General features: G+C 41.0%; 1 protein-coding gene across 2 annotated transcripts; it reads left to right on the plus strand.

Annotated features, from left to right (window-relative positions):
* The first annotated feature begins 276 nt into the window (after window positions 1–276).
* On the plus strand, window positions 277–3,051 carry LOC145031695 (uncharacterized). 2 transcript variants are annotated; one of them, XM_078980301.1, is made up of 2 exons: window positions 277–1,644; window positions 2,844–3,051. In XM_078980301.1, the coding sequence occupies exon 1, from the start codon at window positions 538–540 to the stop codon at window positions 1,597–1,599; it is 1,062 nt and encodes a 353-aa protein (XP_078836427.1). In that variant the 5' UTR covers window positions 277–537; the 3' UTR covers window positions 1,600–1,644; window positions 2,844–3,051. The 2 variants fall into 2 exon arrangements, with proteins under 2 accessions (XP_078836427.1, XP_078836428.1); XM_078980302.1 differs by lacking the exon at window positions 2,844–3,051 and adding an exon at window positions 2,259–2,276.
* The last annotated feature ends 13,103 nt before the right edge of the window (window positions 3,052–16,154 follow it).

Consider the following 16,154-nt stretch of genomic DNA (forward strand, 5'->3'; position numbering starts at 1 on the left):
GGGTTCAAGTCCCATCGTGGATATAGGTGGAATTAGGTGTTAGTTTAGAAGTAGATTAATATATTTGTATTTGCCGGTTAAAAAAAAAAAATTAGAAATAACCAAAAAAATATTAAACCCAGAAAAAAGCAAATGATCAAAAATTAAAAATAAAATTAGTTATCTTTTTTGGATAACTAAATGTTTTGATTAACAATTTTCAAACAAATAATTAATATCTAACATAAAGCCTGCAACTTTTAATAAAGACTAAACACTTAGAGGAATCGTGTAATTTACTCAAATATTGATTTGCAATATTTGCAACCTGTGTACGTGAAAGACAACATAATGGTGGCGCGTCATCACCTGTTACTGTACAGAGCCACAACCACTACACCTGTTAAACCCAATCCGTCACCGTAACCCCTTCATCAACGGTTCAGATTCCACGATCCTCTAGTGAGAGAGTGTCTGGCGCTGGACACCATCCCCATCATAATACTAGTCTCCGCCTGAACAACATCAACAGCAGCAGATCAACGGTGGTGTCGTACGATGGCCGCCGGGAGGGTCCCCAAACCCCTGCCCGATCCCGGGACTATACTCCGCGTCGCCGAGCACTTCCTCCGCCTGCAGCATTTCACCCACTGCCGTGAATATGTTCAACATGTTTCCGAAATCGACCCCAATTTTCCTGGCGTCTCCCAAATCCGCGCCGTTGTCGACGTTTTACTTGCCTCGAAGAATCCACTCTCCACAGAAATCCCCTATGACTGGTACGCTGTCATGCAACTCGATCGATTGTCACAAGACTCTGATCTCATCGGACGACGATTCAGTCACCTGTACGAGCTTCTAGATCCTAGCAGCAATAAGTTTCCCTTCGCCGATAAAGCTTTCGACCTCGTCTGCGATGCTTGGTATGTCCTGTCAAACCCTGAAAAGAGACTAGAATATGATGATTCGCTTAAGAGACTGTTGAATGATGAAAAATCCAAGGATACTTCTGTTATCGCGTTCTGGACTGTTTGCCCTTACTGCTATCATGTGTATGAGTTTCCTAGGGTTTATTTGGAGCTTTTTTTGATGTGTCCGAATGAGAATTGTTCGAAAGCGTTTACGAGTGTAGAGATCGATCGGCCTCCGGTGGAGGTTTTGGCTCAGGGCAACTACATCTGTGCCGGATTTTCGCCGCTAGGGTTTCGGTACTGTAATTGGAATCCCTTCGCGCCTTTGAAGAAACAGGAAGCGAAACGTAGTCCTGTAACTGGTAATTTTGTACAAATATCCGATGATGAAGAAGATGAAGGTACTAAAGCGAAAGATGTTAAGGATGAGGGAGTCGATGCAGCTCCCGGAAGTGTAAAAACGGAGCCGACCATGAAGCCACCTGTGAGAAGGATAAAGATGATGGCCAAGAAAACCAAGAAGGTGACCGGCGTTGGGAACAGAGTGACAAAAGAGGGGTTTGTACATCAACAAGAAACAAATCCGTCTACCGATTCTCCTGATAACGATGATGATTGTGAACATAATTTCAGTTTAGGAAATGTTGGGGAAGTGGAATTTCATGATGGTGATGATGACATTCTTGTGAGTCTGCAGAATGGTATCTGAAAGTGATGATATGATCGATGTTCTTGATCCTCAAATCTCAAATAGGTACACAATCGGTTTCTTTCTTCATGTACAAAGTTAGCCTGACTCGTGTTTTCATCTTTTGTTCATAGTTTTAGGTTTCAGAAAAAAGATGCTTTAATCAATTTTGTGTTGTGTTCTTGTTATGGGAAAACGATGCAAATATATTATATATCACAAAAGATTAGTAGAAATGTAGAATCATGTTCTTCCTCTGAACTAGTTGATAGTTTTTCCTGGATTTTCTTGATTTTGATAATGGATTTCTGTAGAAATCGAGGCTACATGTGAATTTTATTTTTTTGAATATTCATGTGCTTAGTTTAAATGCAAACTTAGAAAAAAACAACAACTACATGAAGTAAACAGACAAAATATGATCCTATAACCAGAAAACCCAATATTGATACTAGTTTTCCCCAAACATAATTTTTGGAAACCATTTTATCACAACAAATATCTTTTTGGCTTAACTTTACTAAAACAAAAGTTTTTCGAAAACACAAAATAGATCCAGGCCTGGCCAATAGCTGGGCGAGATGGGCTAAGGCCCATGACATCAAGTTTTAGAGGGCATCGGTTTATTCATTAGTTTGGCCCAAACAATTTAGCGCATTATACTTACTTTATCTACACAGACGTGAGATGAATCTGGAGCGCAAAATAATTGAAGCTGCCTAAGTCCTTGAGAGCTGTAATCGACATTTTCTATTGGTTGATTGCCAATCGACTCCTAGAAATCGAATTATGTACAAGATCGAAGAGTCGACTCACTAAATTGATTGAATCTCAATTTCTAAATCTGATTTCTCATATTCTCCTATTTATAATATTTAATCGAGGATTTCTGTGAGTTGAAAACGAACTAAGATTGTCAATCTTCTATTTCTGGAACCCAATTCTGATTTCACATATTCTCATATATTTTTATCGTTATTCTGATTTGGTATTTTGGTGATTCTCGGTTTGTATGAGTTGGAGTTCGAAGCTTTTAGGAGTAGGTGTTCGAATATGTGCTGGATTTTTTAGTTCAAAATCAGGAGTTTATAGTTCCGATTTCTCTTTAATTGAGTTCAAAATTAGTAGTTAGTTGTTGTTTGAGGTATGATATTTGTGGTTTGCTTCAGGGAAGTAAATAACTGTGATGATTTGATGATATTCATTGGATATTTGGATTTATTAATTTGTTGAAAAAAAATATGTATTATTGTTTGTTTTGCAAGATGTCGTCGAATCAGTTGGGTATAAAAAGTATTTTGATTGTCATACTCTCGTTTTGTCTCTCAATAGTAAGTGAGAATTCAAATTGGAAGCACTCAAGTTGACTCTCCAGGATATCTAAACACCCAATTGGAAATGGAATTGTATTTAGAAATTGGAGATTGGGTTTTGCTATTTGCTTTTCTTTTGCAAATGACTTTTGCTAATACTTATCATGTTTTAGTTTTTGTAATTGTTAATGAGATTAGATTACTTAATTGCTTATACAAGAATTTTTTTTTTATTATAGTACATTAATTTTTTTTTCCTACAAATGCCTTTTGCTATATCCTGTTTGGTGTAAATGGGTTTTTTGGTTTTTTGGTTTTTTTTTTTTTTTCTCTAATATGTGTTGTCTCTATAGTTCTTAATTGGATTATATTAAGTTTTGTTTATTAGAGTTTTTAAATGGTTATTACTTATTTATCAATCTATTCACTATTAATGTCTCTTTGTGATGGTAAATAGAATAAGAGTATTTATTTCGATTATTTTTTACCAATATATATAGTTTTGTGTTAAATATGAGTTTTCTAAAAATATAGGGGCATTATTATGTTTTTTTTGCTCGAGGCACGAAAAGCCTATGGATATTATGGACCGTTCGTGAATAGACCACCACATAATGTAGAAAATCGTTTCTAATGTACTGTTTATTTTTTTGAAGTAAAAATTTATGAAGTTTGTGGATCACCTCTGCAATCCTCTGCAGCAGAAGAGGTGAACCAAATAGCTGTAGACTGTAATAAAAAGCGTGTTTGTTTTGTAACATCAGCATGTTCCTGCAGACATTAAAAATTAAAACAAGCTGATTTTATATACCGGAAATAGTTTTTTAATACCGAAAATTTAATAATGTATGACATTTCAGCAAAAAATAATGATATTTCTGCAAAAAATAATGATATTCCAGTGAGAAATTATCATTATTCAATATAAAAAAAAATAAATCAACAAGAATAATAAAAAAAAAATTAAAAAAAGAAGGTGAAACAAGAATTCAGCAAGATTTCAACAATAAAAAAAGAAGAAGATGTTGGAAGATGCAATACAAGTATTGCGCCAAACAAAACACACATAAGTTTTTTATTTCGAAGATTTCTAAAAAACAAACAACTACGAGAAAAAAAGTGGTGCGTGTGTGTTGTGCCGCACAACTCTTAGAAGTTTGAAGAGATTTTTTACAAAAGACAAACAACACTGTTAGGTGCATTTCATGCACCCATTTTGTAGCTTTATTTCATAAAAGTGCATTGCATGTAGGTTTAAACTCATGCATTTTGCATGTTTTTTAGGATTTTTCATGAGGCTATATCAGTCACACACTTTTGTGATATTTCAAGGATTTTTGGAGGTAGTATCCTGCTTGAGGAGGTGAATAAGAGATGTGGACGAAATTTTGAGAGTTGCGGAGCATCGGGGATGAAGATATTGAAGAATTGAAGATTTTGGCAATACAGGGATTACACTGCCATGTAAACTATAACATTGAGTTTACACGGGCCGTGTAAACGAAGATACTTGAGCATCACACTTTGAAGGCCCAACCAATTTAAGCAGTGTACTTTATCAATTACACGAGCCATGTAAACGACTATGTTAATTTACACTAGCCATGTAAATGTGGTCGTAGGTTAAAAAGTAGTTTTTCATCTTTCTTAAAAGTGTGCAACCGGTTCCATTTTTTGTCCTCTCGGTTTTGGGAGCTTTAGGGGTGATTTTTTTGGAAGAGTTGGGAGTCAATTACCACTTGGAAACATTTGGATTTCATTTTGTAAGACTTTAACTTCATTTTCAAGATTTGTGTTTCAATTCTAGTCATGTGTGGCTTGAACCCTAGATACTCCAACTTTATGTCTTGACTATTGAATGTGACTATAATCATATGACTTAGTGTTTGCTTCTAAATTCTATCTAGTGAATTTGATTTCGTTTCAATTGAAGATGCGATAAATCAAGCACCAAGTCACACCCAAGAAAAAGATGACGAACGCTATCCACTTCCAAGGACGGGATCTTTGTAAGGAGGGAATAATTTGTAATACCCATTTTCCGTAACACGTATTAGTCGAAGGGGTATAATTTTTTTATAAGGCTAGCATGTGCAATAAAGCATGGGGTTGGCTTTAAGTTGTTTAAAGAAGGTGTATTGATGTTAAGGTGTGATGTAGAAGGAGAATATGATAAATTATAAAATAACTTGCTATTTCTAGAAATCACAACGCGATTATGTAGATTGCACGGTGCGATGATTTGGGTCAAGTCATGGTCAATGAAAGTTAACACCAGGTCACGATGTGAAGTGTGGATTGTCATGACATGATAATGTGTCTGGTGTGGGACATGTATTGAGAAGACGAAACACGTGCCAAGTTAGTGAGACATGTGGCAACGGGAGACGACACGTGGCAGATGGCTGGACGTGTGGCATATTGTTGCAACACGATAGTTAGTGGTCGCTGTGCGATTCCTAAAACTCTTGAAGTATATAAACGATGCTTTCATGTTCATTTAATATTATTAGACACAGTGGAATTTGAGAGGAGAGATGGCTATTAGGAGTAGTAATCTGAGAATTGTTGTTTGAATGTGAGGGTACGATCTGTTGAGCGAGTTGAGGTATCCTCTTGTTGTGATATTACAATTTTGTGTTTTATAGCATAATTATAGAGGTTTGTTAAACCCAATTATGTGTTATGGAATCCGTGATATGGTGCTATTACAGACTCGATAGTAAGATTGGTAGATAAATCTTACGGTTAAATACTTAGTCTGGACGGTGAGGGTTATAAACTCTAATTAACTGGAGTTACCCCATGTGGTAGATTTACCTAACATCTTATAGGGTTAAGCTAGTAGCGGTTGTTTTATGAAGTTCAACTAACTTGAAGACAAATGGTCATAGAATGTAGCTACTAGTTGTTGAGGTTCGAAGTTTGTGAGATGTCGAAATTATCTTTGTTTGTCTGTAATGTCGAAAGTCAGCTTGTATAGTGTTTTAAGGACTTCTTTAGTATCGAAGCTTAGATGTTGAATGTCCTTATACTTTTTGTGCTTTTAGTTTTTTCCTATAAACATGGGAATGATAATTTTAGAAGTTAAGAACGTTTTCACTGACTGAAATCAATTTCTCTTTCCCTCTTGTATTCAACTGAAGGGTCTAATTAGTGGTTCGGTCTAGGCTTTCTATGTAATAGGTCCTTTTGGTTATTTGATAGCGTTGTTAATGTTGTTCTTGGAGTTTATGGTTGTAAAGGAGTTTACGGCCATAAGCTGTTTACGGCCGTAAACCTAGGGTCGGCCCAGTCTCGTATAAATAGGGGTTTGCTAGGTCTTTTGTAGTTGTTGATGCCTCGGTATTCTCAGCTCTTGTAACCGCAAGTTTTACCAGACGTGATTCTAATAGAAAAGCGTGTGCTAGCTTGTTTGCTCTTTATTCTACTCGTTCTTGATTGTTTTACTGATTGTGTTTGCTATTTGATCACTGGTAAGATCCATTTTCAAGACCTTACAATTGGTATCAGAGCAAAACCAGCGTCAAAGGCACTCTACAATCGATTTTGGACTGGTTTCTCATCTGTTTGTGACTGGGGTTGGAACTTACTGGAAAAAAGTTTTAGATTTCATCAAATCTGCAAGTTTTTGAAGCTTACGGCCGCAAGCTCCTCGCAGTTCGTGTACCGTAAAGTGTGTTCCTGAGCCGTAAATAAAGAGTATTCATTAACTGCAAACTACCTGTTCTTGGACCGTAAACCTCAAGACCGTAAACAATTTACGACCGTAAACTCAGAGTTTACGGCCGCAAACTCAGACTTGACCGTAAACATTGTTTACGACCGCCAACTGTGATTTGACTGTGTTTGACTGAAAACTTAATTTAATTTTAAATAATTTAATCTCTGTTTCACATTAATTTAATAATAATAAGGGATTCTCAAAGTCAAACACACCACCACGAGCTGGATTATGTAATGGGCACAACCACCCGAATTCCTCGACTTGTGTCTGCTGAAGGCTTCGCAAAATGGAAGTATAGAATTGAAAAGTACATCAAGATGAAAGACTTTAAAATCTGGAGAAGCATAATAAAAGATCATGTAAGAATAACCACTACTATCAGAGGTCAATTGGTTGACAAGAAAATTGAAAATTATACAGATGAAGACTTCGAGAAGGTTAAAGAGTAAGAAAAGGCTTTTGCCACCTTGACCATGGCCCTATCTCCAAACATTGCTCAAGGTTTCAGGGAGTACACTTCTGCTAAGGATTTGTGGGAAGTCCTAATTGAAGTCTATGAAGGGAATGAAGATATGAAGGAGAGTCGCCAAGATATGCTGCGACAACGTTTCAACATGTTCAACTACATTCCTAGAGAGACTCTTGAAGCTCAGCTGCAACGGTTCACTTCTCTTAACACCGAAATGACTGCAGCCGGAATTTTCTACACAAAGTCTGAATAAACAAGAAGCCGCTAAATGCTCTCCCAACGTCTTGGGACATGAATGTAGCTATCATAAAGAAGGCTAAGGATCTTAGCCGGCTTTCTCTTGCTGAAGTAATGGCTGTCATCAAGGCCTGTGATATTGATGACAAGCAGCGAAAGATAAATCATATGAACTCATACTCAGCTGCGAACCTTGGGATCTCTTCTAACAATGCTCTTTCATCTCTCACTTTTTCTTCTGCAGGTCAATCATTTTCTCCTCAGCAAGCGCAGGTTCAGTCCTTCTCCACTCCATTAGCATCTTCTCTTCCTACCGTATCAGCCGTGCCTCTCTCTCTCTCTCTCTCTCTCTCTCAAAATCAATTGTTCATGGGTGCTCAAGCTGCTTCTGCCTCCTCCAATATAGCTTATTCTTCAAAAGGAAAGGAGGGTGATGAAAACCTTGCTCTTGCTACAGGGCTTGTCAACTGCTGCAATGCACTTGTGGCCAGAGATCTTCCACCCCAACTGTCATTTGCCGATCTCGATCAGATTCACCCTGAAGATGTCGAAGAGATGGATATCACATGGCAAATCGCCATGGCAGTCTTTAGGGCAAAACAATTTTCCAACAAGACCGGAAAGAACAACTGGGGGATGAGTGCTACTAAGAAGGTTGGGTTCAGCAAAGGGAAGCTGCGATGTTTCAATTGCCATGAGCCCGGGCATTTTGCTCATGACTGTCCATAGCCAGATAGAAGATTGAGTAATGACAGAACTATGGTTGTGGTTGGAAACAATAGAAGTGGTGCTTAGGTTAACAACGAGAAGGCCATGGTTGCATAATCTTTTGACTGGGAGGATCACATGCAGGTATTGAACATATCTGGACCCGAAAATGCCCACTTGGCACAGGTTAGTGATGATGCTCCCGCAGAGGTTGAGGCAGCAGAAGATCAAATGATGAAGCTGCAGTTTGCACTGATGGTATCTTCTTCTCATGAACCTAATGAAAACGAGGTAAGTATACCCTCATGATCTCAAGCTTGTATTGATTATGTTAGAATATTGCATGAGAAAATTGAGACGTTAGGTTGTGATGTAGAAAACCTTGAAACCCTTCGTGAACATAATGACTTACTAAAAAGGGAAGTAGAATATCTTAGATATGAAGGTTACCAACTCAGAAAGTGTCAAAAACCTCTTAAAGCCCAATTAGAATCTAAAATAAAGGACTTTAGGAGACTTTAGGAGGACTACAGTAATAAATGTGAGAATTATGATTATATAATGAAACAGAACGCTAAACTAGTGGCTGAAATTGAATCTTTAAAGGGCAAATTTGAAACCGCTGATTTTGATTTTAGAAAATTTGATGTCTCGATTGAGGTAGTTGCAAATATGATAGACCACTGCATGCAATTTAAACGAAATCATTCTAAGGGTCTAGGGTATAATCAAGTGCCTCCTCCATTCAATCGTACATATCAGTTTCAACCTTTGTCCAAAGAATAGATTGCCAATGAATCATTTATGGTTTATGGTAATCCATCTAGTTTTATTTCGAGAGGATTTATTAATGTTGAAAATACTAACATTTCTACTTCTCCTGCAGATCAATCCTTGAATCAGTCAAAGCACGAAGTTGAAGGATCTGTTTCTGAAAATAAAACTGAGTCCGAACCTGAAGTTTTAGTTTTTAATAAAGACAATAATTTTTCTGATGTTTTAAGTGACAATGGTTTTTGTGGTGTTTATGTTTCTTCTGATACTGTTTTGAATGGTTTTCAAGTGTCTGATACTATTTTAAATAATGTGGTTGGCAATTTTGATGTTTGTGATGAAAATATTGAAACACCACCAGTCTCACAAGCTTCTCCATCTAATATACACTCACTTGTCTCACAACATAATAATAATTCTTGTTCTTGTGAGAGAAGCAAGGGTGTTAGTATGGAAAACAAATCTGATCAATGTAGTACAAGTTATAACAATAACAAACATATTTGTTTCAATTGTGGTACTGATGGTCATATAGCTAGAAATTTTCAAAATCGTATGTTTGTACACTTTGAGTCCTCAAGAGGAAAGAACGAATTCAGAGGAAGGTCTTTAACTAGAAAGTCCTATAGAAATCGTTCTCGGAATGATGATTGGAAGGATGATCGGAGTAGAAAATGGGCCGTTTTTCAAAAGCATAAAAAGGTTTTTCATCACAAAGTCCCAGGCAGTTTGCTAAAACCGAGCATGGCCAAGCCAAGGCCGGTTTCGTCAAGAAGCAGCAGTGGGTCTTCAACCAACTCTGGTAGAAAACCCACATGCTTCAAGCAAACTGATAATCATTTAATCTCAAAATCACCTGGGACCATTAGAAAACCTAATTATCAATAGCTGCCCAAACTAGCTTCCAAATTATCATCCGTGTCCTCGGAAAAATCTGTAAATGATAATAAATCTGAGAAGGCATCCGGACCACCCAGGATAATTATGACCTGGGTTCCCAAATCTAATTAAACCCGCACATTTTGCAGGGACAATTCCATGGGAATGTCGTCAGATCTTGGTTCATCGACAACGGCTGCTCCCGGTATATGACAGGAGATAGCGCCCAACTACACAACATTCAATCATTTAATGGGGGATATATCTCCTTTGCGGGTGGAGACGAAGGAAAGATCACACAAACAGGAACTGTTACAAATAGGGTGTTGAGTTTTGAAAATGTCAACTTTGCTCCCGAGTTGAAGCCTAGTTTATTGAGTGTATCTCAGATATGTGATCGAGGCTATTCTACGCATTTCACTGATAAGGAATGCATGGTTCTCAAGCCAGGCTTTGTCATTCCATAAGAGTGGATACTTGTGAAAGGGATGGGAATGCCTATATCATTGATATGAATAGTAATATTCTAGAACAAGTTACGTGCCTTTTCTCCAAGATCTCCAAACAAACTGCAATGTTGTGGCACAGAAGACTTGGTCATGCTAACGCCAAGAACTTAAATCGTCTTGCGAAAAATGAGATGGCACAGAAGACTTGTAGAATCTCTAATTCGAAAGTCTATGTGATCCTTCTTTTGTGTACAACTTGCATGCATAAAGGCAACTTGTTATGATTGATTTGATTGTTATGCGTAGAATAAATCTTAGGGCAGCCTGAGATTGGTATATAGTAATTGTGGGTCATGTTTTGGTTTCATGACGATTTGGAGTTATCAGGTAGGGCAGCGGAAAGGGTACGGGTAGGTGTAGAAGGTAGTATTGGGCCCGTACTACTGGAAGCATTGGACCTGTACCCGAACCAATGTTAGATCTGATGACTTCAAGGGGGACCGGTGTGAGAGATCAGGATCGGGATCTGGATCCGGGGCAGGATCAGGAGACACTACTGATGGTATTGATGAGAGGCTACGTGAGTTGATTGCGGTCGAGGTCACGAGGGGAATCCTTGACGCTACCCCAGTCATTTTTGGGATGGTCAAGGAGGGCATGATGGAGATCATGGAGGAGAGACTTAGGGAATTTAGGGTTGAGGTTTCTGCAGGTCAGGTTGGAGCCCGAACTCCCGAATTCCAGGAGTTCAAGGCGTGTGGAGCTTAAGAGTTTTCCGGGGCCAGGGACCCCATTGCTAGCCAACGCTGGGTGGTAGACATTAAGAATGCTCAGCGTACGAGTTCTTTCTTGGAGGAAGCAAACGTTGGATTTGCTTCTTGTATGCTGAGAGAAAGGGCACAAGATTGGTGGGGTGAGGTTACCAGTTAGGTAGGAGTGGCCAATGTGGATGAGATGTCATGGGATGAGTTTGTTCAACATTTCGATTCGGAATTTACACCTCCCATTAAGGTGCAGCGGTTGGTGATGGAGTTTCACAGTTTGTAGCAGACCATCGAGACTGTGGCAGAGATCACCGCCAAGTTTCGAAAGAGAGCCTTGTTGATCCCACAATATGCTAAGGATGAGGAGATGAGGCGGTCCCGATATCATTCCATGCTGAGGGATGATATTCGGGAGTTTGTGAGCTTACAGGGTGCAAAACCCTGAATGAGATGGTGGAGAAGGCCCGTGAGAGGGAGATGGAGTTGGAGTCCCACACGAAGCGGAAGACTGAGCAGGTGCAAGCAGCAGGGGCTCAAGCCAAGAATCCTAAGACGTCTGATCCTTTGGGTAGGGGCCAGCAGGGCGGGGGCCGGTGTGCTAAGTCTGGGAGGTTTCATAGTGGGGCTTATCGAACGACCGGGTCGTCAGGATGTTACTCCTGTAGCCAGCAGGGCCACTTGAGCAAAGATTTCCCCAAGAAGGGCTTGATATGTTTCCACTATAACCAGACCGGCCATAAAAAGGCTGATTATCCGAGGTTGCAGGGAGGGGAGGAGCAGTGGTGGCACCCGCGCCCGACACTATGAGGATTACTGATGGCCACCCGATCAAGGTGGAAAATCCAGTAGTGAAGAGCTGTGCTTTCCAGCTGACCACCGAGGAGGCTCGGGCAGCACCGGACGTCGTGACTGGTACGTGTTTATTCTTCTTTGCCTTATGGTATTTGAAGTTCTTATATATGTATGAATCATATTGTATAGGGACCTTTTTGGTCAATGGTATGTCGACTCATGTTCTATTTGATTCGGGTGCTACATGATCTTTCGTGTCTCTTGCGCTTAGCAAGAAATTCCGAGACACGCCGGGGAATTTAGATACCCCGCTCGAGGTGGAGATTGCAGATGACCGCACTGTGAGTGCTGCGCGAGTATGTTGGGACTGTGTCCTAAATGTGCATGGCGAGAGGTTTCACGTCAATTTAGTTCCGACACCACTGCGAGGATTGAAGGTGATTGTTGGGATGGACTGGTTAAGGTCCAACAGGGCCATGATTGTTTGCGAGCATTAGTTGATCAGGGTTCAAACCCCAAGTGGGGGAGAACTGGTTATTCATGGTGAGAGGGCCTCGTAGGGCCCGACCATCTGTTCGGCTGCAAGGGCAAGGAGGTTTTGGCAGCAGGGCTACACGGGATTTCTGGCTTATGTTTCAGATACGAGAGTAGAGACCGTGTCGGATATGAGCAGTATGCCAGTGGTACAGGATTTCCAGGATGTTTTTCCTGAAGATTTACCAGGACTGCCACCGGGAGGCATGTGGAGTTTCTCATTGATTTAGTGCCGGGTGTGGCTCCAATAGCCAAGGCACCGTATCGATTGGCACCGCCTGAGATGGTGGAGTTATCTACGTAGCTTCAGGAACTGTTAGACTGAGGTTTCATCCGTCTGAGCAGTTCTCCATGGGGAGCACCGATCCTTTTCGTGAAAAAGAAGGATGGATCGCACAGGATGTGCATTGATTATATGGAATTGAACAAATTGACGGTGAAGAACCATTATCCTTTGCCAAAGATCGATGACTTATTTGATCAGCTGCAGGGTGCGTCGTGGTTCTCCAAGATTGATCTTCAGTTCGGGTATCACCAGATGAGAATTCGGGAGGAGGATATACCGAAGATGGCCTATAGGACTAGATATGGGCATTACGAGTTTGTGGTGATTCCGTTTGGGCTCAGCAATGCCCTGACATCATTCATGGATCTCATGAACCGGGTATATAGGCAAATTCCAGATCGGTCACTGATCGTCTTTATTGATGATATTCTGGTCTACTCTAAGACCAAGGAACAGTACGTGCAACATTTGAGGGAGATATTGGAGACCCTAAGGGTGGAGAAACTGTATGAAAAGTTCTCTAAATGTGATATCTGGCTGCAGGAAGTACAATTTTTGGGGCATGTCATCAATTAGGAGGGGATTTCGGTTAACCCAGCCAAGGTAGAGACTGTGATGCGATGGGAGGTACCGAAGAATGCTTTAGAGATTCGTAGCTTCTTGGGTTTAGCGGGCTACTATCAAAGATTTATCCAGGATTTCTACAAGATCGCTGTGCCATTGACCCGCTTGACTAAGAAGAATGTGACATATCGGTGGGGTGAGGATCAACAGATGACGTTTGAGACCCTGAGATGGAGATTATGTGAGGCTCCAATTCTAGTGCTATCTGAGGGGTTGGATAATTTAGTGGTGTACTATGATGCATCGATTTCAGGGTTGGGTGCGGTATTGATGTAGAGGGTGCATGTGATTGCTTATGCCTTAAGGCAGTTGAAGCCCCACGAGGCAAATTACCCCATGCATGACTTGGAGCTGGGGGGGGGGGTGGTGTTTGCCCTCAAGATCTGGAGGCACTATTTGTATGGGGTATGGTGCACAATTTATACCGATCATAAGAGTCTGAAGTATTTGATGGATCAGCAGAACCTCAATATGCGGTAGAGGAGATGGTTGGATGTGCTGAAGGATTATGGTTGTGAGATCTTATACCATCCAGGGAAGGCCAACGTGGTGGCCGATGCATTTAGCTGCAAGACGGTAGGGTCCCCAATTAGGGATATTTGTATGAGGATGACTGTGATTACGACTTTGTTAGACATGATCAGAGGGGCCCAGGTTGAGGGGGTAAAGAGAGAGAATTGGAAAATGTAGAAAATTTGGGGTCAGTATCCTTTGTTTGTTAAGAATAGCCACAGTCATTTGACGCAGTGTGGATGAGTATGTGTGCTGGTATCAGAAGGAGTGAGGCAGAGACTACTAGAGGAGATACATAAGTCAAATTTTTCTATATATCCAGTTCCAAAAAAATGTAATAGGACTTGAGGATGGGTTATTGGTGGCCCGACATGAAGTGGGAGATCGCCTGGTTCGTTAAGTGGTGCTTGACCTATATGAAGGTCAAGGCCGAGCATCATCAGCCTCATGACAAGGTTCAATTGTTACACATTCCCATGTGGAAGTGGGAAGAGATCACTATGGACTTCATTACGAAGCTACCAAGGACAACGAGGAACGTAGATTCTATATGGGTTATCGTGGACATACTGACAAAGAGTGCCCATTTCATCCCGATCTCTGAGAGTATATCTGCAGAAAAGTTGGCGAACATTTATGTTCGAGAAGTGGTAGCTAGACACGGGGTGCCAGTGTCAGTGGTTTCTGATACGGATGTTCGGTTTACATCCAGCTTCTGGAAGAAGTTTCATGAGGAACTGGGCACTCAGCTGCATTTCAGTACAACATATCACCGTCAGACTAACGGTCAGAGTGAGAGGACGAGCCAGGCACTGGAGGCCATGCTGCGTGCATGCGTGCTGGACTTTGGAGGGAGTTGGGACATGTATCTCCCATTGTCAGAGTTTTCATACAATAAAAGTTATCATGCAAGTATTGGCCGGGCTCCATTCGAGATGTTATATGGACGTAGGTGCATGACCTCAGTGTGTTGGGATGAGGTTGGACACCAGATCATGGGGAGCACTGAAGTAGTGCTCAAGACCACCGGATTGATACAACAGGTGAGTGATCGGTTGTGATTCGCACAGAGCCTTCAGAAGAGTTATGCAGACCGACGGCACTCGGATCTCGAGTTTTAGGTGGGGGATTTCGTACTGCTGAAGGTGTCTCCATGGAAAGGGATTATCAGGTTTCGGAAGCGGTGTAAGTTGGGGCCACGGTTCATAGGCCCATTCAGGATTACAACCCGAGTGGGAAAGGTGGCATATCGATTAGAGCCTCTAGAGGAGCTTAGTCAGATACACAATACCTTTCATGCGTCTCAGCTTCGGAAGTGTATTGCTGATGAGACCGCTGTTGTTTCCTTGGATGACATTTAGGTGGATGGGAGCCTGAATTGTGTTGATAAGCCGGTCGCCATCTTAGATAGGAACACAAAGGGTATTCGCAACAAAGAAGCGAAGTTGGTAAAGGTGCAATGGCAGCACAAGAAGGGCTCCGAATGGCGTGGGAGCCGGAGGAGGAGATGCGGGAGCATTACCCTGATATGTTCACAGCTGCGAACTTCAAGGATGAAGTCTAGTCCAAGTGGGGGATAGTTGTAACATGAAAAAATTAGGTATGGCTTGAAACCCTAAGGAAATTATATTTTGCATAAATGGTCCCTTAGGTATGCTGGGCGTACTTAAGTGTACGCTTGGCGTATAATGCATGGTTGGTCGCGAGGAGAACCGTGGTACGCTGGATGTACCTAGCTTTACGCGGGGCGTACGCGCCAGAGGTGCAAAACCCTAATTTTCGGACATGAGGCCTATATAAGCGACCTTAAGCCCCTTGGGCTTAACCCTAGAGAGCCTCCATAGCCCTAGAGCGTCCTTGTAACCCAGAGAACCTTGTGAGATCATTCTTGAACTTAAAAAGAGTGCATTTGTTACCTTTTAGTTTTCATTGCAAGAAGAAGAAGTGGTCAAGCAAGTTTGGAACGTATAGGTGCTTCAAGATCCTGCATCAAATTCACCTTACAAAGCTTCTGGAGGTAAAAAGCTTGCACCTTTCCATCTAAATCCTCATATCTAGCTATGGTATTCTAGTTTTTTTTTTCCATTTTGTTGGTTTTGGACCTCTTTTGAGGAGTTTAGCAACTCCATAAGATGAGGATGGAAGATCTGAGGTCCGTTGGCCGTTTAGAAGCATAAAAATGGGATCTTGATGGATGTATAGATCTCATTAAGGACCCTGGCAAGGTCTTAATGGAAGTGTTGGACGTTCTTGGGGGCATGTAAGTGCATAAAGTTGGCATCTTTTTGCCTTAGGATGTTTTAGTAGACCCAGATCTGACTTTTGGTCGTGAGGAAATCGAGCATTAAGAACTTAATAGAGAAAGTCCTTAAACAGATTGTACGCTGGGTGTAACCAGTTGTACGTGGCGCGTAGTCCCCAAACCCTCAATACGATGGGCATACGCAACAACAGTTGGGCGTTAATCTGTTTTGGGCCTTTGAGCCTTTGAGCCCATTTGGTTGGTG

Source organism: Lactuca saligna, chromosome 2, assembly GCF_052625555.1.
Source record: "Lactuca saligna cultivar CGN05327 chromosome 2, ASM5262555v1, whole genome shotgun sequence".
Taxonomy (NCBI): Eukaryota; Viridiplantae; Streptophyta; class Magnoliopsida; order Asterales; family Asteraceae; genus Lactuca; species Lactuca saligna.